The following is a 24,654-nucleotide window of genomic DNA, read 5'->3' as shown; positions in this document are numbered from 1 at the left end:
AGGGACTGAGAAAATATTTGAAGAGATTATGTTTGAAAAATTCCCTAATATGGGAAAGGAAATAGTTGATCAAGTCCAGGAAGCACAGAGAGTCCCATACAGGATAAATCTAAGGAGAAACACACCAAGACACATATTAATCAACTATCAAAAATTAAATACACACACATACACACAAAAAAAATTAAATACAAAAAAAAAACATATTAAAAGCAGAAAGATAAAAACAACAAATAACACACAAGAGAATCCCCATAAGGTTAATAGCTGATCTTTCAGCAGAAACTCTGCAAGCCAGAGGGGAGTGGCAGGACATATTTAAAGTGATGAAGGAGGAAAACCTACAACCAAGATTACTCTACCCAGCAAGAATCTCATTCAGATTTGATCGAGAAATTAAAACCTTACAGATAAGCAAAAGCTGAGAGAGCTCAGCACCACCAAACCAGCTTTACAACAAATGCTAAAGGAACTTCTCTAGGCAAGAAACACAAGAGAAGGAAAAGACCTACAATAACAAACCCAAAAGAATTAAGAAAATGGGAACAGGAACATACATATCAATAATTACCTTAAATGTAAATGGATTAAATGCTCTCACCAAAAGACACAGACTGGCTGAATGGATACAAAAACAAGACCCATATATATGCTGTCTACAGGAGACCCACTTCAGACCTAGGGACACATACAGACTGAAAGTGAGGGAATGGAAAAATATATTCCATGCAAATGGAAATCAAAAGAAAGCTGGAGTAGCAATTCTCATATCAGACAAAATAGACTTTAAAATAAAGACTATTAGAAGAGACAAAGAAAGACACTACATAATGATCAAGGGATCGATCCAAGAAGATAGAACAATTGTAAATATTTATGCACCCAACATAGGAGCACTTCAATACATAAGGCAAATACTAACAGCCATAAAAGGGGAAATCGACAGTAACACAATCATAGTAGGGGAATTTAACACCCCACTTTCACCAATAGACAGATCATCCAAAATGAAAATAAATAAGGAAACAGAAGCTTTAAATGATACATTAAACAGGATGGACTTAATTTATATTTATAGGACATTCCAACCAAAAACAACAGAATACATATTCTTCTCAAATGCTCATGGAACATTCTCCAGGATACATCATATTTTGGGTCACTAATCAAGCCTTGGTAAATTTAAGAAAATTGAAATCATATCAAGTATGTTTTCCAACCACAATGCTATGAGACTAGATATCAATGACAGGGAAAGATATGTAAAAAATAAGAAAACATGGAGGCTAAACAACACACTACTTAATAACCAAGTGATCACTGAAGAAATCAAAGAGGAAATCAAAAAATACCTAGAAACTAATGACAATGGAAACACGATGACACAAAACCTATGGGATGCAGCAAAATCAGTTCTATGAGGGAAGGTTATAGCAATACAATCCTACCTTAAGAAACAGGAAACATCTCAAATAAACAACCTAACTTTGCATCTAAAGCAATTGTAGAAAGAAGAACAAAAAAATCCCAAAGTTAGCAGATGGAAAGAAATCATAAAGATCAGATCAGAAATAAATGAAAAAGAAATGAAGGAAACAATAGGAAAGATCAATAAAACTAAAAGCTGGTTCTTTCAGAGGAGATAAACATAATTGATAAAACATTAGCCACACTCATCAAGAAAAAAAGGGAAAAGACAAATTGATAAACCATTAGCCATACTCATCAAGAAAAAAAGGAAAAAACTCAAATCAATAGAATTAGAAATTAAAAAGGAAAAGTAACAACTGACACTGCTGAAAGACAAAGGATCATGAGAGATTACTACAAGCAACTCTATGCCAATAAAATGGACAACCTGGAAGAAATGGACAAATTCTTATAAATGCACAAGCTGCTGAGACTGAACCAGGAAGAAATAGAAAATATGAACAGACCCATCACAAGCACTGAAATTGAAACTGTGATTAAAAATCTTCCAACAAACAAAAGCCCAGGACCAGATGGCTTCTCAGGCGAATTCTACCAAACATTTAGAGAAGAGCTAACACCTATCCTTCTCAAACTCTTCCAAAATATAGCAGAGGGAGGAATACTCCCAAACTCATTTTATGAGGCCACCATCACCCTGATACCAAAATCAGACAAAAATGTCACAAAGAGAGAAAACTACAGGCCAACATCACTGATGAACATAGATGCAAAAATTCTTAACAAAATACTAGCAAACAGAATCCAACAGAACATTAAAAAGACCATACACCATGATCAAGTGGGGTTTATCCCATGAATACAAGGATTCTTCAGTACACACAAATCAATCATTGTGATAAACTGTATTAACAAGTTGAAGGACAAAAACCATATGATCATCTCAATAAATGCAGAGAAAGCTTTTGAGAAAATTCAACACCCATTTATGATAAAAACCCTGCAGAAAGTAGGCATAGAGGGAACTTTATGTAATAAAGGCCATATATGACAAACCCACAGCCAACATCGTCCTCAATGGTGAAAAACTGAAACCACTTCAAATAGATCAGGAACAAAACAAGGTTGCCCACTCTCACTACTCTTATTCAACATATTTTTGGAAGTTTTAGCCACAGCAATCAGAGAAGAAAAAGAAATAAAAGGAATCCAAATCAGAAAAGAAGAAATAAAGCTGTAACTATTTGCAGATGACATGATACTCTACATAGAGAATCCTAAAGATGCTACCAGAAAACTTCTATAGCTAATCAATGAATTTGATAAAGTAGCAGGATACAAAATTAATGCACAGAAATGTCTGTCATTCCTATACACTAATGATGAAAAATCTGAAATTGAAATTAAGAAAACACTCCCATTTGCCATTGCAACAAAAAGAATAATATATCTAGGAATAAACCTACCTAAGGAGAAAAAAGACCTCTATGCAGACAATTATAAGACACTGGTGAAAGAAATGAAAGATGATACAAATGGATGGACAGATATACTATCTTCTTGGACTGGATAAATCAACATTGTGAAAATGACTCTACTACCCAAAGCAATCTACAGATTCAATGCAATCCCTATCAAACTACCACTGGCATTTTTCACAGAACTAGAACAAAAATTTTCAAAATTTGTATGGAAACACATAAGACCCCAAATAGCCAAAGCAATCTTGAGAACGAAAAATGGAGCTGGAAGAATCAGGCTCCTTGACTTCAGACTATACTACAAAGCTACAGTAATCAAGACAGTATGGTACTGGCATGAAAACAGAAATATAGACAAATGCGACAGAATAGAAAGCCCAGAGGTAAACCCATGTGCATATGGTCACCTTATCTTTGATAAAGGAGACAAGAATATAGAGTGGAGAAAAGACTGCCTCTTAAATAAATGGTGCTGGAGAGACTGAACAGGTACATGTAAAAGTATGAAATTAGAACACTCCCTAACACCGTATCCAAAAATAAACTCAAAATGGATTAAATACCTAATTGTAAGGCCAGACACTATCAAACTCTTAGAGGAAAACATAGGCAGAACAGTGTATGACATAAATCACAGCAAGATCCTTTTTGACCCACCTCGTAGAGAAATGAAATTATAAACAGTAATAAACAAATGAGACCTAATGAAACTTAAAAGTTTTGCACAGCAATGGAAGCCATAAACAAGACCAAAAGACAACCCTCAGAATTGGAGAAAATATTTACAAATGAAGCAACTGACAAAGGATTAATCTCCAAGATTTAGAAGTATCTCATGCAGCTCAATAACAAAAAAGCAAACAACCCCATCCAAAAATGGGCAGAAGACCTAAATAGACATTTCTCCAAAGAAGATATACAGATTTCCAACAAAAACATGGAAGAATGTTCAACATCATTAATCATTAGATAAATTCAAATCAAAACTACAATGAGACTTCATCCCACACCAGTCAGAATGGCCATCATCAAAAAATCTGGAAACAATAAATGCTGGAGAGGGTTTAGAGAAAAGGGAACACTCTTGCACTGTTGGGTGGAATGTAAATTGATACAGCCACTATGGAGAACAATATGGAGCTTCCTTAAAAAACTAAAAATAGAATTACCATAGGACCCAGCAATCCCACTACTGGGCATATACCCTGAGAAATCCATAATTCAAAAAGAGTCATGTACCAAAATATTCATTGCAGCTCTATTTACAATAGCCAGGACATGGAAGCAACCTAAGTGTCCATCATCAGATGAATGGATAAAGAAGATGTGGCACATATATACAATGTAATATTATTCAAGCATAAAATGGAACGTAATTAAGTTATCTGTAGGAGGTGAATGGACCTACAGTCAGTCTGTCATACAGAGTAAAGTATGTCAGAAAGAGAAAAACAAATAACATATGCTAACACATATATATGGAATCTAAGAAAAAAAATGTCATGAAGAACCTAGGGGTAAGACGGGAATAAAGACACACCTACTAGGGAATGGACTTGAAGATATGGGGAGGGGGAAGTGTAAGCTGTGACAAAGTGAGAGAGTGGCATGGACATATACACACTACCAAACTTAAAATAGATACCTAGTGGGAAGCAGCCGCATAGCACAGGGAGATCACCTCAGTGGTTTGTGACCACCTAGAGGGGTGGGATAGGGCGGGTGGGAGGGAGGGAGACACAGGAGCGAAGAGATATGGGAACATATGTATATGTATAACAGATTCACTTTGTTATAAAGCAGAAACTAACATACCATTGTAAAGCAACTATACTCCAATAAAGATGTTAAAAAAACCCAAAAAACTACAATGAGGTATCACCTCACACCAGTCAGAATGGCCATCATCAAAATATCTTCAAACAATAAATGCTGGAGAGGGTGTGGAGAAAAGGGAACCCTCTTGCACTCTTGGTGGGAATGTAAATTGATACAACCACTATGGAGAACATTATGGAGGTTCCTTAAAAAACTAAAAATAGAACTACCATACGGACCATCAATCCCACTCTTGGGTATATACCCTGAGAAAACCACAATTCAGAAAGAGCCATGTACCACAATGTTCATTGCATCTCTATTTACAATAGCCAGGACATGGAAGCAAACTAAGTGTCCATTGACAGTTGAATGGATAAAGAAATGTGGCACATATATACAATGGAAAGTTACTCAGCCATAAAAAGAAACGAAATTGAGTCATTTGTAGTGAGGTGGATAGACCTAGAGTCTCTCATACAGAGAGAAATAAGTCAGAAAGGGAAAAACAAATACCGTATGCTAACACATATATATGGATTCTAAGAAAAAAAAAAAAGTCATGAAGAACCTAGGTGTAAGATGGGAATAAAGACACAGACCTACTAGGGAATGGACTTGAAGATATGGGGAGGGGGAAGGGTAAGCTGTGACAAAGTGAGAGAGTGGCATGGACATATATACACTACCAAACTTAAAATAGATAGCTAGTGGGAAGCAGCTGCATAGCACAGGGAGATCAGCTCGGTGGTTTGTGACCACCTAGATGGGTGGGTTAGGGAGGGTGGTAGGGATGGAGACGCAAGAGGGAAGAGCAATGGGAACATATGTATATGTATAACTGATTCACTTTGTTGTAAAGCAGAAACTAACACACCATTGTAAAGCAATTATGCTCCAATAAAGATGTTTAAAAAAAGAGAAAGAAACACACATGGAAGAGAGAGAGAGAGAGAGAGAGAGAGAAAGAGCTAGAGCAATGAATAAGTATTCCTGCAGGTAGAACCAGTTGCAGGCTGGAGCCTGTATAAACAAATAAATGATTAAGGATATCGGGCTGACCGATATGTATTTCCATATAAAGTCAATTTGTATCAAGGATGTTATCAGTCAGCTTGTACATCTCTGCTCCCAAACTGACAACTATGTTCCCATTAAGCATGCTCAATCAGACCATCCTGATTCTATCCATAAAGACATGATTCCATGGAGGAATATATAAAGTAACAAATTATCAATCCATACCTGTTATAGAATTCATATAAAGAACTTGAGAGAAAAAATGACTGGAGAAATTTCAGATGTCAGAGCAGAATTCCCAATAAGCATCAATAACAGAGAAATCAAGGATTGAATTTAATAGTGTCCTCCAGGGAGGACAGCAGTCTGTGCCTTTCTGTCCATGCCTTAAGAAGTCTTATAACAATTCTATCAAACTATAAATTTATTTTTTCTCATAGCAAGATTTTTAAAGAGAGAGAGTGTTAACATATCAAGAATACAAGGATATTTATAAGATGATAAATCAGAAGATATTCTTGTTTGAATAATATCTTTCTGACCTCTGTATGACCACTGTTTGATTGTCTTGCAGTTAATGATTGAATGCCTTGCCTACTATAAAGTATAATGAATCTTATGCATTCTTACAATTGTCATTAAAAGAAAATATTTCACGAGTCACTTAAAAGTGTGGGTAGTGTTAATAAATACATTTTATATCTCAATTTAGTTATACATAAAATATACTATTCCACTTATTTCTATTGGGTTGGCCAAAATGTTCATTCGGGTTTTTCCATAAGATGTTATGGAAAAACCTGAAATAACTTTTTGGCCAACCCAATATGTTTTACTCTACCCATCCAATGCTCCTGATGCTTTTTCTTTCCAATTCTTCTTTTTTTTTTTTTTATTGAAGTATGTTTGATTTACAATGGTGTGTTAGTTTCAGGTATACAGCAAAGTGATTCAGTTATACATATATACACATCTATTCTTTTTTGGATTATTTTCCATTATAGGTTATTACAAGATATTGAGTATAGTTCCCTGTGCTATACAGTAGGCCCTTGTTGTTTATCTATTTTATATATAGTAGTGTGTATTTGTTAATACCAATCTCACATCTTTTCATTAATTCAACATTGCCTCCTTTATGGTCCTCCAATATCCCAAGTACCCCAGGGACTCTGCACATGCTCTTTCTGCCTGAACTAGCCAGGAAGCAGAGCTTGCTCTTTCATTTCCTTTGGGTGTCTGATCAGCTGTCACCTTAATCACCTTGGTTTTTCCTGACTGACTACCCTATAGAAAATAACAATTTTCTACCTCACCTTCCAAAAGTCTCTTTCCCTTTTTTACTCTGTTTTTTTTCCATAGTACTTAGCATCACATGGAGTAATGTATATTTATTTGTGTGTCATCTTCCCTTCTCCAATAGAATTTTGTTCTGTTCATTGCTACAGCCATAGCACTAGAGCAGTGTCTGAAGGTAATATAACGGGTGATCAATAAATATTTATTTAATGATTAAACATTATTAGACAGTGATGGATTGTTATGAGTGAAGCATTTCTTTATGCTCTGAGAATGCTTCAAGAAAGAATAAAAGGTACCTCACATTAAAAAATTCTTAGATTAGTGGAATAAACAAATAATTTTCAATGTATATGACAGAATATAGAAAGTGTAAATAAAATTACAGTTTACCCCCTGAAAAAGAACAAAAAGATAAGTTTGACTTGGAAACTGGGGGAACCTTTAAGAAGGATATGACATTTGAGTTACACCTCCAACAGAGATGATTTCTATGCATGAAGTTGCAAGTGAAGGCCACCCATCAACAGGAAGATGTATGGGCAAAGACATGGAGATGAGAGAGTATGAATGTTGGGGATGATGAAGTAGTCCAATAAAGGCTAGAACATAGTATCAGGAAAGAAGTATGAAGTGAGTGACAATGATATAAATCTCTGTGTTATAAGGTCGTGCTGTATTTCATTTTCTAGTTCAGCAATTCCCAATATTTGAGAATATGAGAACACCTTTTTTAAACATTGAAACACAATGAGATCCCTGTGTGATATAGTTGTTAAAAATAAATATAAAACATATGGCATTAAAAGCTATTAAAATTTACTATGACCTTTTAAATATATTAGTTTTCATTAGAACCAAAAAATAGTATATGGGTATATAGGTATGTGTACTTGATATACATATGGGGGGATATACGTATTTTTTCATCATTGTACAGGCAGTGATTAATATTCATATGGATTCTAGGACCTCTTACAGTAAATCCATGGTCACATGGATCTGAAGCACATGAGCCCAGAGCCACAGTCTAGGCAATGAGAACTTGTCACACATCTTCGAGTAGGAGTCTTACTTGATGAGGCCTATGTTGTGAAAGCACTGAGGGTTAGAGTTGGAAAACATCTTCTCTGCACTATCTGTTGAAGTTATAGAAGAAGAAATTGCAACCCACAGAGATAACAGTCCTTGGCTGAGATTACAAGCAGAGAACTGTGACTAGTATTCAGATTTCTGAAGTGATCTCATCACATATTTCCATAATAAGATGGATAAAATCACCCAAACATATCATTAGCAATCAAAAATGAATATCTGTTCCTAGTTAGTAATAAGATAAAATGTTACACACCTAAAATTATATATACACAGTTTTCTCTGCTGTGGTACAAGGATTGTAGTATTTTTCAAATTCTCTATCTAATATCACATGGATCCTACTCTAGTTTTTCTCTTAAGTCTGTATTTCAAAAACATATTCATCTTTAATAATTTATCTCCACATCTCTTTTAAAAACCAAAAATTGTTTTCTCAAGGTCATCTGGAATTTCAGCAAAGGAGATTACAGGTGTACCTTGTTTTATACATAATAAGGATTTTTGAAAATTAAACATAAGGTGCACACTTCAATAAATAGATTGATTCAATATGTATAAAAATTCAGTATTTAAATGCTAACAGAAAAATTTATACTGGTGATGATTTCCACTCCAACCTAATTTGTAAAAATAGGCTTACATATAGTAGAGTTCCTTAAAGTGGTTTCTACCTGCCTGGCTCTGGTGAAATCAACATCTGACACATGGAAACATTTTTTATTACCACTCGACCAATTCTGTATCTAACTGAAAGTCCTATGCAGTTATGTATAGGTAAGATCTGCTATCTGAATGAACATTGAAGCGGTTTCCTTTTCGATAAAAATTGCTCCATCAAAAGCAAGAAAAAGGGGACTCTTCCCTTTCTCTCCTCCTCCCCTACAGGGAATTATACATAACTAATCTAGACATGAGTGAGGAATGGATTTCAAACTCCCAGGAATTTCCAAAGACTTAGTGACATTTACACTTTAAAATGTCTTTTACAGGTATCTTTGCTCTCCTGCTTCTTTTCAAACCCCTGGCATAATCATACGCACCTTTCCTAGTCCTCCTTTTGGAGCCTCTAAAAGAAAGTTGCATTATTTTTACTAAAGGACATTATATTAAATTGTTAGGGAATTAGAACATTAGAAAGTTTATTTATGTACTTTTCCAGTTTTAAAAAAAAATCATTAGAACATTTTCCTTCTTTCCCACATTGAAATGTGTTAAGTGTGCAATTATTGCTTTAATTGGATTACAATTACCTCTACATTAGTTTATGCTTTTTACATGATCAAAAACACATAAAAGATATGACTGAAAATGGAAATGCACTGTATTTTGGTGATGGGATAATTCAGATATTTTTATATACCCATTAGATAGCAAACAATTGTATTACATTCTGCTTTTGCAAATATTGTTAGTATAAGAAAGAAATTCATTTAAGGATTCTATTTGCTTTTATTGCTAAGCTTTCTATATACCTTCATTTTATTATATTCTTGCTGTCCAATATTTTATATGATTAGAATATAGAAACAGTTAATGCAATGTAATACAGCTAACTGATACAATTAAACGTAACACATTAGTTTTTTTAAAACTAAATCATTCAGTACACCCTACTGTGTTCATCCTGTATAATTATACATCTTCTGACTTGTCTCATGTAATTCACAATTTCTTCCTGCTGCTTAATCACAGACTTCAGCAAGCACATTTTAGGGGAAGAAACTCAGTAAAATTTGTCATGTGTATTAAGTCAATGATTACTCCCATGGAAAAATAATGAGGGGGTGTACAAAAGATACAGGAGTAAAAGTGCAAGATGGTTTTCAAGTACATGCATAATTTAGATTCATCCGTGTGGGAGGAAATCACAAGGGAATTAATCAGCAATATATTTGTAGATTTTGCACCAATCATTTTTATAAGAAAAAAGTAACAATTATTATATGTTGTTTCTCAATCACAAGGAAGAAATGGCATCAAAAGGCAGTCAGGCATAGAATATCAAACTGGCAGTCCTGTCCCTCAGACCTTTTTGTGATGCATAAAACTTCTTTGAACAAGAGAAATGTTAGTGTTCAGGTCTTCAGTGAAAAATGGACCAAAATGAGATCATTCTCAAAAAAATATCACGTCTATCATATTTTGGCCTTTTGATGGAGTAATTGTTGCTGATAGTCTTGCTATGTTTTAAAATATTTGATAACATCTAAAGACATCATAGGAATAATGAAAAAGTGCAGACTTTGACTATAGAACAAGTTGTAGTTACCTGTCTAAGATGGCAAATAGAGTCAGTGACAGGACACACTGGGCTAAATATGGTAATAATTACTTTAGGCAATGGAAAAGATAAAGTGATAAAGAGTTGGGCTTACTGGAGAGACATGTGATTGAAAAGCTTTCCATGACAGGCATATTGCTTTACCATAAAACACAGTTTTATTATAAGACTCTTTGATTTTTAGCTAAATCCTAATGGCTTTCAGTTCCATAATCATCTTTGTTCTGGACTTTAGGCCAGGGTGATTGTGTTGCTCCTTTTCAGTCAGAATCAGTCCCTTTAGGCTGGATTACAGATGACTCCTTTTAACCCTTTGAAATGATGCCTGTAGTGAATTATGTTACAAATATGCTCTGGTCCAAGAAGTTTGGTAATGAATATCTTGTTAAATATTCAGCTTGTCATTCACAATTAACTCTCTCCCTTCCATTCAGAACTGTTTTATTTCCACTGAGAGTTAAGATTGAAATTGGAAGAATAAATAGAAGTTTTTTTGAAAAAAAAAAAAAAAGGGAGAGAGAGGGAGAGAGAGAGAACTATCCAGTTATCATGCCTGTATGAAGGATGTTTAGCTAGACTGAAATTGCATTTGATCTGTTTCTCTGTTGATTCTGTAAACCTTTCCAAAGGTTTCCATAGTAACAAGTGAATTAGCCCCTTTCCCCCCAACATCTTTCAAGCATGTAACAGGGATAAAGGTTAGGGTGAAAAAAGCTACAATATCTTTTCTACTCCCAGGATATATCTGAAGTCATGATTAGTCTTTTAAGAAATCAAGTATGTTTCTCCCACCACAGTCACATGAAAAAGTTGAGTCAGAATTTACTTACATCTCTGATGTCTGCGTTTGCTCCTGTACATGGTCATTCTGAAAAAATCCGACTTTCTAAGAAGTAATTGCTTTGACCACGGAGACAAAGAGAGGGTTGTGCTCTTGCTTTGCAGTAAGACTGTTGCTCACTGACAGAAGGTAACCAGCAATCACACAGTGAAAGCCAGGGTAATACCATTCTCATGAAATTACAGGGGAGATGTTACAGCCTGTAACTACTCTATCTAATGCAAATCTTCTAGAGTAAATTGTATTTCCTTCACCTCCCCCCAACTGATATCAGTTAAGTTCTCTAATAAAATCTCCACTATTAAAGTGCTGTGCTCAAAATAATGTTGAATTAAGAATATATTCATATATTTGGCAAGAATAGTAAAACTGAAAATCTAAATATGAAATATAAGAACCCCTGTTATTTATTTACATAAATTAAAAACTATCCTTTGGATTCTCATGTCTTTTAGCCACTCTAGAATGTTTAGATTTGTATTTTATTTTGAAGCTACTAAATTCTTTCCTTCTTTGAGCTCCCAATGCACTTCGTAGTTTCAATTATTAAAGCAATGATCACTTTTAGGTTTGTCTAATTCTCTAAACAGACTGCTTCTCAGGAAAAGCAGGAATTGCATGTTTTCACATTATATTCCCAGGCCTAGTACAGAGGAATGTGCACAACAGGGTCTCAGGTTTAGTGAGTACCTACTCTGTGCTACACATTCTGCCCCCTCCAGAAGGAAGCTTTTCATAAAGCTTTCTCCCGCCTTCACCCTGCCACCTCTCCTCGTTTTAGACCTCAGACCCCTATTTTCACAGTATTTTGGGCATATCCTTATCTGAACATTGTCATCTCAACTGGACACAGAAGAAGCTTTGTCTTTGTATGTCTTGTACTCTCTGCTCTGAAAGCAATGCCTGGCACACAGCAGAAACTCAGGAATACAACCTCTCTCCAACCCTCCACAAGAGTACGTGCTTTCAAATCTCCTTTATGTGCTCATTAGGGTGTCTGAAATGCAGTTTTTATTTAAAATACAGAAGGATTTATACACTAGTGAAGAATTTCTATGTGATATGACTTGATTATGCATAAACCTTCATCTTCCAGCCATAACCAGAAAACGTCTTCAACTGTCAAATTTCTTTTTTAGTGTTAGCAAACTCAGGCTACTTACTAATAGGAGGAGATATCATTTCCACAGCTCTTCTTAATAGAAGGATTATTTCAGTGTCATGAATACTTTTATACTTAAGTAATTACTACAGTTCATGATCACAGATACCAAGAACAGCATTTTAACAAGTTTTTGGCAGCATTCCTCTCTAGTTTCCTTGACTTTGGACTAACAAACTGCACTGTTTAATAAGATACTCCATCAAAGACCACTATGGGTATTTCTTACTATAGGGCATAGTCAGTATCTGTATATATCTACATACAATATGAAACAGTAGGAGTATTTTCCTTGTGTTTTCTACAATAGTGAGATGAAAATATTTCAAAAAGAAATTAGGCCTTTTCTGAATGACATATAATACACCTTATGTTCCACAACCTTAAATGCTTAATTTTTCTCCATAGCACATCGTGATCACCTAACATAATCTGTATTCACTTGGTTGTTTTCCTCCTGTCTGTCTCTGCCTATTAGAACATAAGCCTCCAGAAGACAGGGCTTCCTTTTCCTCAGAGATGTGTGTCCAGAGAGTAGATCAATACCTGGCACAAAGTAGGGTCTCAGCAAATATTTGCTGAATAAATGACTTTTTATCAACAAATCTAAATGATAAAAATAATATGATCACAGATTATTTTTCAATGAATTAGTACAATAACAAAATTCATGCTTATTGACGGAAATTACTTTCTTACTTAATGCAAATACTTGACATTTCACACCTATCTTTTGGCCCCAAGATGAGTCTGAATGAGTTCACTGATTTAGATGAAATTGCTTAGATTCAGAGATGTGAAGATATATTTTTAAATTTACTGGGACAAAGTCACAATGAACAAGCAAGTTCTCTTTTATAAAAATTACTCATTCCATAAGACCAACATAAAACCTATTACAATCAAACAAATTAAAACAGTTTGTCTGACATATGTGTTATATATAATTTTGATATGAATAAACATGTCATTAATGATTATTAGGTAGAAATAGCCTAATTACATAATGACACAAATGCTATTAATTTTAACAATATTACATGGTACAATCAAATTTGTAGTTTTTCTCTTTTACATTGTTAGTTCTTCATTATCTATAATTAACATCAATCTGAACATTCTTTGCAAAGACCATGTAACAATTTAATTTCGTCCGCATATGCAACAACCTCTCACCCAGCCTCACTCATCATCACACACACACAGATGCATGTTAAAACAAATATCCTGACTCATAGTCATCAATGTTTGACACACCTTGTACCAAAGCTGACTTTCTTAGGCTCTATATAGGGGTTTTTATCTCATCAACTCCTTCCTACATTACTTTTCTCACCTCAGGGTATATAGAGCATCCACTCATGAATCTTCTATCGCAGGTCAGTGGCTTAAATCCTGTTGTAAACCATCAAAATTGGGGACCTCAAATATACCTAATGAATAAAGGCCAGATTCATGAGTACCATGTTGCAGTACAGGTAGGAAGATGAGAGAGAGACAGGGGCAGTGGCTGAGGGAGGAGAGGGGCTTTAGTAAAAGTAGAACCTGGGCAACTTTCAGCCAAAAGAATGAGGAGGAAGAATGTAGACATAATAAGGGACAAAATGTCAATGAAAAGAAGATAAGCGCCAGCATATCATTCTTTTTTTCCAAAGTCTTAAAAAATACAGACTGAATAGAGGTGTTTTGTCTTCAAAATCAGATTTATGCCTGTAATGTCAGAGGTCAAAAGAAGCATCACTTGCTTTATAAAATATCTCCATAGTTACTCCCGCACAATATGATTTCCTTTAACAGAAGGAAGGAAAGAAGGAAGGAAGGAAGGAAGGAAGGAAGGAAGGAAGGAAGGAAGGAAGGAAGGAAGGAAGGAAAGAAGGGAGGGAGGGAGGGAGGAAGGAAGGGAGGAAGGGAGGAAGGAAGGAAGGGAGGAAGGAAGGAAGGAAAAGAGGAAGAAGTAAGCCTCTGTGTGTGTATGTGTGCGTGTGCGTGTGTGTGTGAATGAGAGACAGAGAGAACTACTCTCTGCTGTGCTTCAAGCACTGGGCTAGTTAAATACTGTATCACTAATCTTCATAATCTTCACAACAATCTTGTTACTTAGCTATCTTTACCTCCAATTTAGAAATGAGTAAACTTTAGCCAAATGAGGACAAGTACAGGTAACATTCAGGTACACTGCATGCCTTACATAGCTCTGTTGACAACATTTAACTGGGAACTAGACCAAAATGATTTTAGGACCAAATTAGAGGCCAATGCACTTGGCAGCTGCTGGAGAAGACTTAAATAAAAGGGTCACTATAATGTCACTAGTAATGTATTGAAATCAACAAAATGACATTTGCCCAAACTCATCACAGGGAATGAACACTGTGTAGTTTAATCAGAGCTAACATTCATTTAGGGAGTTCACATTAGGTACCAGACTCTCTTCTAAGAGTTTTATATGCATTTCTCATTGGATACTGAAAACAGTTCTATGATGAATTTTTTATTATTATTATCATATTATTATTATTATCATCATCCTCATTTTATGTTTCAGTAAAATGAAGCTGAGAGCAAAGTGTTCAGACTAAAGTCTCACAGAGAGCAAGAGGTCGTGCCCTGATTTGAACTGGCTGGCCTTTCTCCAGAGCCTGTGCACTATAACATGCCATGTAAGGTCGGAAGGATACTTTCAGCAGATATTTAGGCAGTGGGGGATGAGGACCCACAAGGGACATGTTTCCATAACAACGAGTGGTGTCAAACTAACTTCTAAGTGGGGTGGATGCAATTAACTGAAGAGTTTTGGCTGCTGGCAGGGACAGTCAAGTTCAGAAGCACAGCAGACTGCTTGGGACAGGAGAGATCTTCTCACCTCTGCAGCAGTGGTGACTTTCCTTTCCCAGACATGTCACCTCCCCTGCCTATCCTCCCCATGTCCAACCCTCATCCTTTCCTCCAAATAAAACACCAAAAGAACATTTAGAGAATACCAAGAATATCAACTTATTTGCCCATCCAGAGTTCTAAAATCTTTATCTGGTTTAAAAATTACAATATGTGTTGATTTGGATAAAACTTCTAAGAATTTCATCAAGACATAGTATGTAGACCATATAGAAGTATTTAACTTGAACTGCATGATATCTGTATTTCAGAAAATTACTAGAATAACAAAATGTTAAAACTTTTCAGTGTAATAACATTATTTTTTCAGTGTAACAAAATTATGCTGCCAAAATTCCTCATTTACAGATGTCTACGCCACAACAGACAGCTCTTACAAGTTTGTTGGATGGAAAACTTAAGGGAACTGCGGGGCATGACCTCAACGACCTTGACCCCCATACTTCCAGCAGGAGCCTGAGTCCAGATTCCCTAGGAGTTAGCCCACAGCTTTTTCCTCTGAATACACTAGCTCTGAAATTATAGCCTTAAGTGATATCTCTACACTCCTTATCTTTACACTCCTTTGGTCAATTTTTCTCCAGTTTGGACAGAAAGTTAACCTTTCTCTTATGTCATTCTTATCACTCAACAGCACGAGGTACAGATGTGGACCTTCTTTATCCTTCCCTTGCTACCATGCCAGCTGTCCCCATGGAAACGCTGCCTCTTCTCCTCTCAGATATGAACTCTGCTTTCTTTTTTTTTAAATTTACTTTATTGGAGTATAGTTGGTTTACAATGATGGGTTAGTTTCTGGTGTACAGCAAAATGATTCAACTGTACATATGAACACATATATATGTATTCTTTTTCATATTCTTTTCTATTATGGTTTATTACAGGATACTGAAGATAGTTCCCAGTGCTATACAGTAGGACCTTGCTGTTTATCCATTTTATACATAATAGCTTGCATCTTCTAATCCCAAACTCCCAATCCATCCCTCCCCCACCACCCCCTTGGCAACCAGAAGTCTGTTCTCTGTGTCTGTGAGTGTGTTTCTGTTTCATGGATAAGTTCATTTATGTACTATTTTAGATTCCATGAACTCTGCTCTCTTTATTGAAACATCTCCTTGCTAGCTAAGTCCCTATAAATTCTTGACAGAAGTTCTTTCCTCAGGATCTTTCAGGGATAACATCCAAATAATTTTCAGCCCCAGTACAATCACCGATCCATCTTTTCAACAATTTAAGCAAGTATACCTACATCTTCTGTAAATGTCTACATTAAGTGATTTGCTCTCTTGCCTAATGCCTCTGAAACCCTTGTCTATTTGTCCAAAGTCAAGTGCTCTCCTGTTAGTGGATAATCTAAAAATAGTTATTAATTAAAATATTGAGTGGCTATCGTAAAAAATCTTATTTTACCTAGTACCTCATATTATTAATATATTCACCATTGTTCTTTTTAAATCAAAGGAAACAAAACTTCTTAATGGGGCTTCCCTGGTGGCGCAGTGGTTGCGAGTCTGCCTGCAGATGCAGGGGACACGGGTTCGTGCCCCGGTCCGGGAAGATCCCACATGCCGCGGAGCGGCTGGACCCGTGAGCCATGGCCGCTGACCCTGCGCGTCCAGATCCTGTGTTCCACAACGGGAGAGGCCATGACGGTGAGAGGCCCGCGCACCGCAAAAAACAAAACAAACAAACAAAAAACCAGAAACTTCTTAATGTTTGGTTCAAGTTTTCATTCAAAATATTGGTTCAAATGAGGAAAAAAAAATCCTGAATGATGCTTCTTTATACTTGACTGCTGTTGAAAGTGAAGCAATAAACAAACAAGTCAATTTTGTATTCTTCGGTTTAGTTCATTAAATTTTTTTATGTATCTGGAAAAGACTTTTCTAAGATATTTTTGTAAACTATAATTGGATTTTATTACTGTCCTCATTTATTTCTTTGGACTTTCTCCATTTCCTTATGCTCTAATATCAAATAAGTCTTTGAAATCACTAAATTTTTGAAATATGTAATACAAAGTATTAAATACAGTTAAAATATTTCTCCTTTATAACTCACTCTAATGTGACTTTATTTTCACCAAATCTCCTTAGTGTTCATTGTTTTTGAGCATTCTCATTTTTTCTTGCTACTCTTTTTTGTATGGTTCTCATTCCATTTTATCTCAGTTTTGTCTTTCCTTTAGCCTAAATTTGATTATTCAGACTTAGTTTTATCTTCTTAATCATCTTATTTGCCCATTTATATTTGGATAAATTTGCATTGTCTCAAGTTGAATAGATTGAATACTATCTTTTTAATCATATCCTTTGGATAGGTCCAAATACCTAATGGTTACTAAAAAAAAATTTTTTTTTAAAGACTAAAACATATACAATTAAATCAACCTTGAATTCCCTAGAATATGAAATGAGTTATTTATGCCTGTGTAAATAGTTTACCTCACTTCAACATATTTTAATAAATGTTGTTAACAAATTATACATGAAAGATGTAGTAATCCTAGACCTAAAGAAACACAGTCTCTTTGAGATCATAGCCACATAAAAGGTACTAAAACTATAACGAATTACCTTGCAGACATAGGAACACAATAATATAGTTTATTGTATGTGAACATGATGTAGGGGAATTGCTGTACCATGTTCCCTGGAGGTGTTTTATTTATGAAAAACATGTGTTCAGTAGTTCACAACTCTGTTTCAGAAACACCATCTCTACTGCATCCTGAGATGGAGAGACACTTATGAGTTTACAAGGCATAATGATGAGAAAGTAAAACATCCTTAAAGTCATAAGAGTTTCCATAATTATGAAAATTATGTATAGAATTTCACTATAAAAAATTTACCAAATAGGAAATATACTCTTATCTATCTATCTATGTATCTATCATCTATCTACCTATCTATCTATTTGTCTATCTATCCATCTATCTCTCTATCCACATACCCACCTACCTATCTTAAAAACCAGAGAGTTGTGAGTTATAAAAATACCTAGCAAAACAGTGTCTGGGGGTGCTTAGAGGATGTCATACTCTAGAAGCCAGAATGTAGCTGAAGAAGTTGCTTAAAAAAGCAGAGAAAATGCAGGCAATGGTGGTGCCAACCAAGTGGCACCTGAAGCAGAGGAAGGCAAAATGTAGCAATGCTCCATGGAGAAATAAAGTGCTAAATGTCCTGTTGCACCACCTGTGGATTTCTTAGGACACTGCCTTTCTCTTTTTTTCTGGCTGATTCTATCACAGTCAGCTCCTTCCCTCAAATTTGTACAACCCTCTTCTCTTTAGTCTCTGAATTCAAGCATCTGATCTTGTCTTTCTAGTCTATTGTTTTTCCTTCTTGCTGTCTTTTGCCTATATAAAACTATACTTTATTGTATACATGTATAGTGGAGTATAAGTAGGGGGTTAGTTACCTCAAATTCTTATTGGTATTAGGCAAGGAATAAAAACACGATGCCAAAAAAGGCTGAACCAGGGGATTTATCACTTTATGATGCCTTGCATTTTCTGCTTTAATGAGTATACATTATTATGGTTAGGACCAAATATTACAATTTAAGTTACTATCCCTAGAGTCCACCAATATTAGTTTCATAATGTAAGCAAAGTAAATACATGAGATACTTCAATTAAAAACAGTTCACTAATTATAAAAATTGAATGGAACCATATAAATGATTATTACGTGTTTACATTGTGCCAAAACACTATTTAGGATTTTACTTCAGTTTGAATTGCTGAGCTTATTGTTCTTATTTTAAAAAGTATATACTTCTGTTACTTTATTTAATCTTAAAACAGCTATGTGAGGAAGGAGTTGTTATCTCGTTTTACAGATAAGGGAACTGAAGTTCAGGTGTCAAGTTCATAAAGCTGGCAAGAAGTAGAGACAGAATTTGAATCCAAGTTTGAACCGTAAAAAGCTATGTCCAATCCATGATACCACTATCTTATATATTGAACAAATAAATGTCAGACAATAAAAGCAGAAAGCAGTAGAGAACAGAGAACACTATCTAGGATTTTACTTCAGTTTGAATTGCTGGGGTTACTGCCATTATTTTGGAAAATATACCTAATTTTAATGTGTAAGACAATGGGAGAATAAGGTTGATATACAGAATTTCAATATAGAATGCATGCTGATAGTCATCCATGTTAGTACTCCAAATAAAGGATTCTAAAGAGGTATATACAAGGATTCTAAAGATATTTATGTAATGGTAGAATAGGAACCTAATCAATGCATATGATATATTTGTATTAACCTAAGGTCTAATGTGGACTTGGAGTATGTTCTTCATGGAAATGAATCAGATAATATAGAATGGCCCAGGGAAAGTTTTCAGTTAAAAATAAAAACAAACAACCCAATACAAAAATGGGCAGAAGACCTAAATAGACATTTCTCCAAAGAAGATATACAGATTGCCAACAAACACATGAAAGAATGCTCAACATCATTAATCATTAGAGAAATGCAAATCAAAACTACAATGAGATATCACCTCACACCGGTCAGATTGGCCATCATCAAAAACTCTAGAAACAATAAATGCTGGAGAGGGTGTGGAGAAAAAGGAACACTCTTGCACTGCTGGTGGGAATGTAAATTGATACAGCCACTATGGAGAACAGTATCGAGGTTCCTTAAAAAACTACAAATAGAACTACCATATGACCCCTCAATCCCACTACTAGGCATATACCCTGAGAAAACCATAATTCAAAAAGAGTCATGTACCAAAATGTTTATTGCAGCTCTATTTACTATAGCCAGGACATGGAAGCAACCTAAGTGTCCATCAACAGATGAATGGATAAAGAAGATGTAGCACATATATACAATGGAATATTACTCAGCCATAAAAAGAAATGAAACTGAGTTATTTGTAATGAGGTGGATAGACCTGGAGTCTGTCATATGAGTGAAGTAAGTCAGAAGGAGAAAAACAAATACCATATGCTAACACATATATATGGAATCTAAGAAAAAAAAAATGTCATGAATAGATTAGTGGTAGGACAGGAATAAAACACAGACCTACTAGAGCATGGACTTGAGGATATGGGGATGGGGAAGGGTAAGCTGTGACGATGTGAGAGAGTTGCAGGGACATATACACACTACCAAAAGTAAATTAGATAGCTAGTGGGAAGCTGCCGCATAGCACAGGGAGTTCACCTCTGTGCTTTGTGACCACCTAGAGGGGTGGGATAGGGAGGGTGGGAGGGAGGGTGACACAAGAGGGAAGAGATATGGGAACATATGTATATGTATAACTGATTCACTTTGTTGTAAAGGGGAAACTAACACACTATTGTAAAACAGTTATACTCAAATAAAGATGTTAAAAATAAAAAAATTTTAAAAATTAAAAATAAATAAAATAAAATAAAAATAGATAAAATTAGGTCAAAAAGTTAACTACACATACACATACACAATATTAAAAATATTGGGCTAGATATTACAATGTTTTCTTTATTGTTTAAACTATAATATTTTAAATAGGCAAAGACCAATACCAGATGTGTGAATCTTTATGGACTTTTAAAACATACTAGCTAAAAATAAATTTCTATTTATGGATCATATTCAGCATATTTTGATTTCTAATGATACTACCAAAATTGTTACTCCAAAATGTCTAATCATTTCCAATGTAAAGTGTGCATAATGTATCTTAAGTATATATTAATAGAATTCATTTCAGCCTGTCTACTAAGTAGTATAAACAGCTGTCCTGTTCTCTTAATTCCTTTCCTGTTCATATTTAGTTACAATTATCACATTGATGAGTGACTTCAGCCTGCTGAGTTGAATATATTGAATTTTCAGGTATAATTTAGTGTTACATAGCTGAACGGTATTTCAGGAATCCAGTTCCAATCCTCATTTTGTGTGTATTTGTGTCTGCTAAGGGGCTCAGAACCACCTGGATAGTCTTTGACCTCACATATGTATTCAATGACAACTATTTGAATAAGTCTGCATCTGCCATTAGCAGCACAGCAGTATGTGAACAGTAAATATGTAAATGAAATTCACAATTCTCTTACTGTCATAAAAACTATTTTTAGATGTTTTCTTAAATGGCTTTAGATATAGAAACAGGAGCTATAGGTGGGGAAAAAAAGAGTTCCAACTTTTATTTTCCAAACTGTCTCCTTCAGGTCTGTGAACACTAAATCTCATGTTATCTTTAAATTATGCCTTGGAAAGCTTTATAAATCCTGCCAGGATTGCGCAATACTTAAATAAGTCATTAAAGTGTAGGTCACAAAACATGAACAAAAATACAGCATATGAAAAGGAACCTTTGGTTCCTAACTTCTAAGACTGCCTAGAGAAATGATTGTAAGAAAACAGTATAACAGAGAAAGAATGGGGATTTCAGCTTGTAACTATCTGATCTTGATTCAGTGAGAAAAATATGTGTTTTGCTTTTTCTATTTTCTGGGGGAGTTGATGGTACAAGTTTCCAATAGCATAACTACCCATGTTCCCACCCAGATCAGATTAACCTGATTCTTTATTATTATAAAATTTAGGACTCCAGCTATTATCCTTCATTGAAATTAAATTAATTTAAGCTTTTTTCTTTCATATACCTAATACATATACTTTGTGCACTCAAACTGTGCCCTTCGGAGCTCTGAGCAAAAACAGATATGATTGTTCATGCAGCTTTTATTTTAGTGGGGAAATACAGACATTGAGTGATAATATGAAAAATATATTCTATAGGTTCAAAAATAGGTGCTTTCAAAGTAGATATGTGGTCTGTCCTATGAGAATGTATTAAAAACAAGTCATTGACAGTAATTAGGTCCACTCTTCTCTGAGGCTATATGGATGAGTGCCATGGTAGAAGTGAAAGAACAGTCACAGGTGATCATAAAGTATTAGTGAGAAAATTACTGAGATGAGTAGAAAGCTTATAAGAAATACATATGCTGATATATGAAGTGAATGATAATATACAATTGTTATTCAACAAATAATGATAAAAGTTATTATGTTAAGTTTGTTTCCAATTTGCAATCATATTTCAAACAATTGTTCATTACTCAAATTAAGACAATAGTAGTTAATAGAATTCTATGCCTCATCACTCCATCCTACAAAAACTAGGTAAGTGTATACTTGATATAGAGAGTAGAGGAAGATAAATAGCCATGATCTTAATCTTGAAATTTTACTTACTAATAGATATTATGTGAATCCAAAGGTTTTTAAAATGAATGTTTTAGTGAAAATACATGTCTATATCAAAGAGGATAAATGTATCCTGAACCCTCAGACTCTAAGTGCTGCTTTTAGTTTTGCAAAAGTGGCAGCGAGTGGTGATAGAAAGTTGTGTAATAAGTCAATAAGTATCTGACAAGAGCTTATTCAATGCAGATCATTGGACAAGATATCTTGGGAAATTTCAGTGGAAGCAGAAGAAATAATATCTGTCCTAGAGGACATCATAGGAACGTAAACCAAGATACATGTATGAGAGTTGGTGACCATGACATGAATGGTTTAGTGACAGCCGCCCAAATACATTAAAACAGATGAAACAAATAAACTGCTGAAAATTATGTGCAAAGACCTGACACATTACTGAGAAACAGTGATGAATAAACATGACTTCAGAAAACGGTAATAAGAAAATATTTATAAAATGAATACCAAATCAAGGCATTGCTGGTTAATCCTCATTCTACTTGATATTAATCCATGTCTGACAATGTTAATTATTAGCTTTTTTCTTGAAAACTCCATTTCTTGGCTTATATGCCATTGTTGTTTCTTGTTTTCCTTACCAGTATGAAATTTATATTTATTGATCCAACTATGCAAAACTAGAGATTCAAATTCTATATCTGCTAAACATGTTTTAAAACTCAAGATTCTGAGCCAGACTGGCATGGTTTATTTGAATACCAGTTCTGCCACTCACCAGCTTTGTGATCTTGGACAAGTTGCTTTGTATATACATACCACAGTTTCCTCATCTGTAAACGTTTCCTCATCTATAGCATCCTCACATTATTATTGAGAATTAATAAAATTATTATAAGAATTAAATAAGTTGATATATAAAAGTGTTCAGAACAGTGACCAGAATAATAGGTATTATTACTAAACATATCCATGTAGATTTTCAAAAGTCATATCAAATTCAACATGGTGCAAAAAAACATGCTTCTCTTCCGTTGTTTTTGGTCAGATTACAACATACCATAAAATCACAAAACTGTAATCTACTATGTCTGCTCATTTGTTACTATGTCTCTAGCAGTCCACCCAGTGTCTGAGATATACTATTTGCTCCACTAATATTTATTTATAAAATTCATTAGTATATTTATTTTCTATTTTTTATATAAAAATTACCACAAATTTAGTGACTTTAAAATTGCACAATTTTTTTTCTCATAATTTGGGAAGTCAGAAGTTGAAAATAAGGTGTTAGTTGGGTTATGTTCTTTCTGAAGAATTCAGAGGAGAATCTGTTTGCTTTTTCCAACTTCTAAAGGTTGATTGTCTTCCTTGGCTCATGGCCCCTTCTTCCACCTTAAAAGTGCATCATTCCAACCACTGGTTCCATCACCTTATCTTCTTCTTCTTATTTTGACCCTCCTGCCTTTCTCTTATAAGGATTCTTGTGTTTACATTGGCCCACCTGGATAAGCCCAATCAATATTTTAAGATCCTTAATTTAATCATATCTGCCAAATCCCTTTTATCATATAAGGTAACATAAACACAAGTTCTGGGGATTGGGATGTGGACCTATTAGGAAAGTTGTTATTCTTTACACTACAGTCTTCCTCTAGCTCCCAAAGGGTTATGTCTATCCCACTCCATTATATTTCAAGGCCTGGGAATAATCTTATGTGGTTCTTGATTCCTACCTCCAAGGCAATAGCTTTGCTCTCTGGGCCCTTGGTTCTATCCTCTGGGCCTGAAGCTCCACCCTCAGAGACATCCTTATTTTTTCTTGAGGGTAGTATATGTTTGTAGTAGTGAAGTTTTCTCACACTGTTTTCTTTCTTTAGAATTTTGGGAGTTAAGTGGGCTTTGTTTATTTTGTCCTTTCTTTGTCCCTTCAGTTCAAGCATTTCCACTTGTATAATTTCCTCAAGAACCTTGTGGATCTCCCATGTATGACATGGGACATGACTACATTAGACAAGAAGATCATCCACAATTCTCTTGTGGATAATTGCATTTCTATTTCTAGATTCTGCTGAGATAACAGAGGATCCATGAGACACATGCTTATTATCTCTTCAAAGAGCTCTCTGTGTGACTGA

The 24,654-nt window shown here is 34.8% G+C and overlaps 1 protein-coding gene across 18 annotated transcripts in view; it reads right to left on the bottom strand.

The window, feature by feature from the left end:
* Positions 1-24,654, bottom strand: part of RALYL (RALY RNA binding protein like) — an 832,931-nt gene that overhangs the window by 247,429 nt on the left and 560,848 nt on the right. Inside the window, exon 1 of one of the 18 annotated variants that reach the window (XM_067018151.1) lies at positions 11,259-11,433. The exons of 16 other annotated variants lie outside the window; for them this stretch is intronic. In XM_067018151.1, coding sequence (XP_066874252.1) covers positions 11,259-11,295 — 37 coding nt within the window. In that variant the 5' untranslated portion in view covers positions 11,296-11,433. Of the gene's footprint in view, positions 1-11,258; positions 11,434-24,654 lie in introns of those variants that run through there. One more of the 18 variants, XM_067018152.1, reaches the window with a different exon arrangement.

The sequence above is a fragment of the Kogia breviceps genome, chromosome 17, assembly GCF_026419965.1.
Source record: "Kogia breviceps isolate mKogBre1 chromosome 17, mKogBre1 haplotype 1, whole genome shotgun sequence".
In the NCBI taxonomy this organism is placed as follows: domain Eukaryota; kingdom Metazoa; phylum Chordata; class Mammalia; order Artiodactyla; family Physeteridae; genus Kogia; species Kogia breviceps.
The sequence above is the reverse complement of the archived record's forward strand: the minus strand, read 5'-3'. Positions and strand labels throughout refer to the sequence as shown.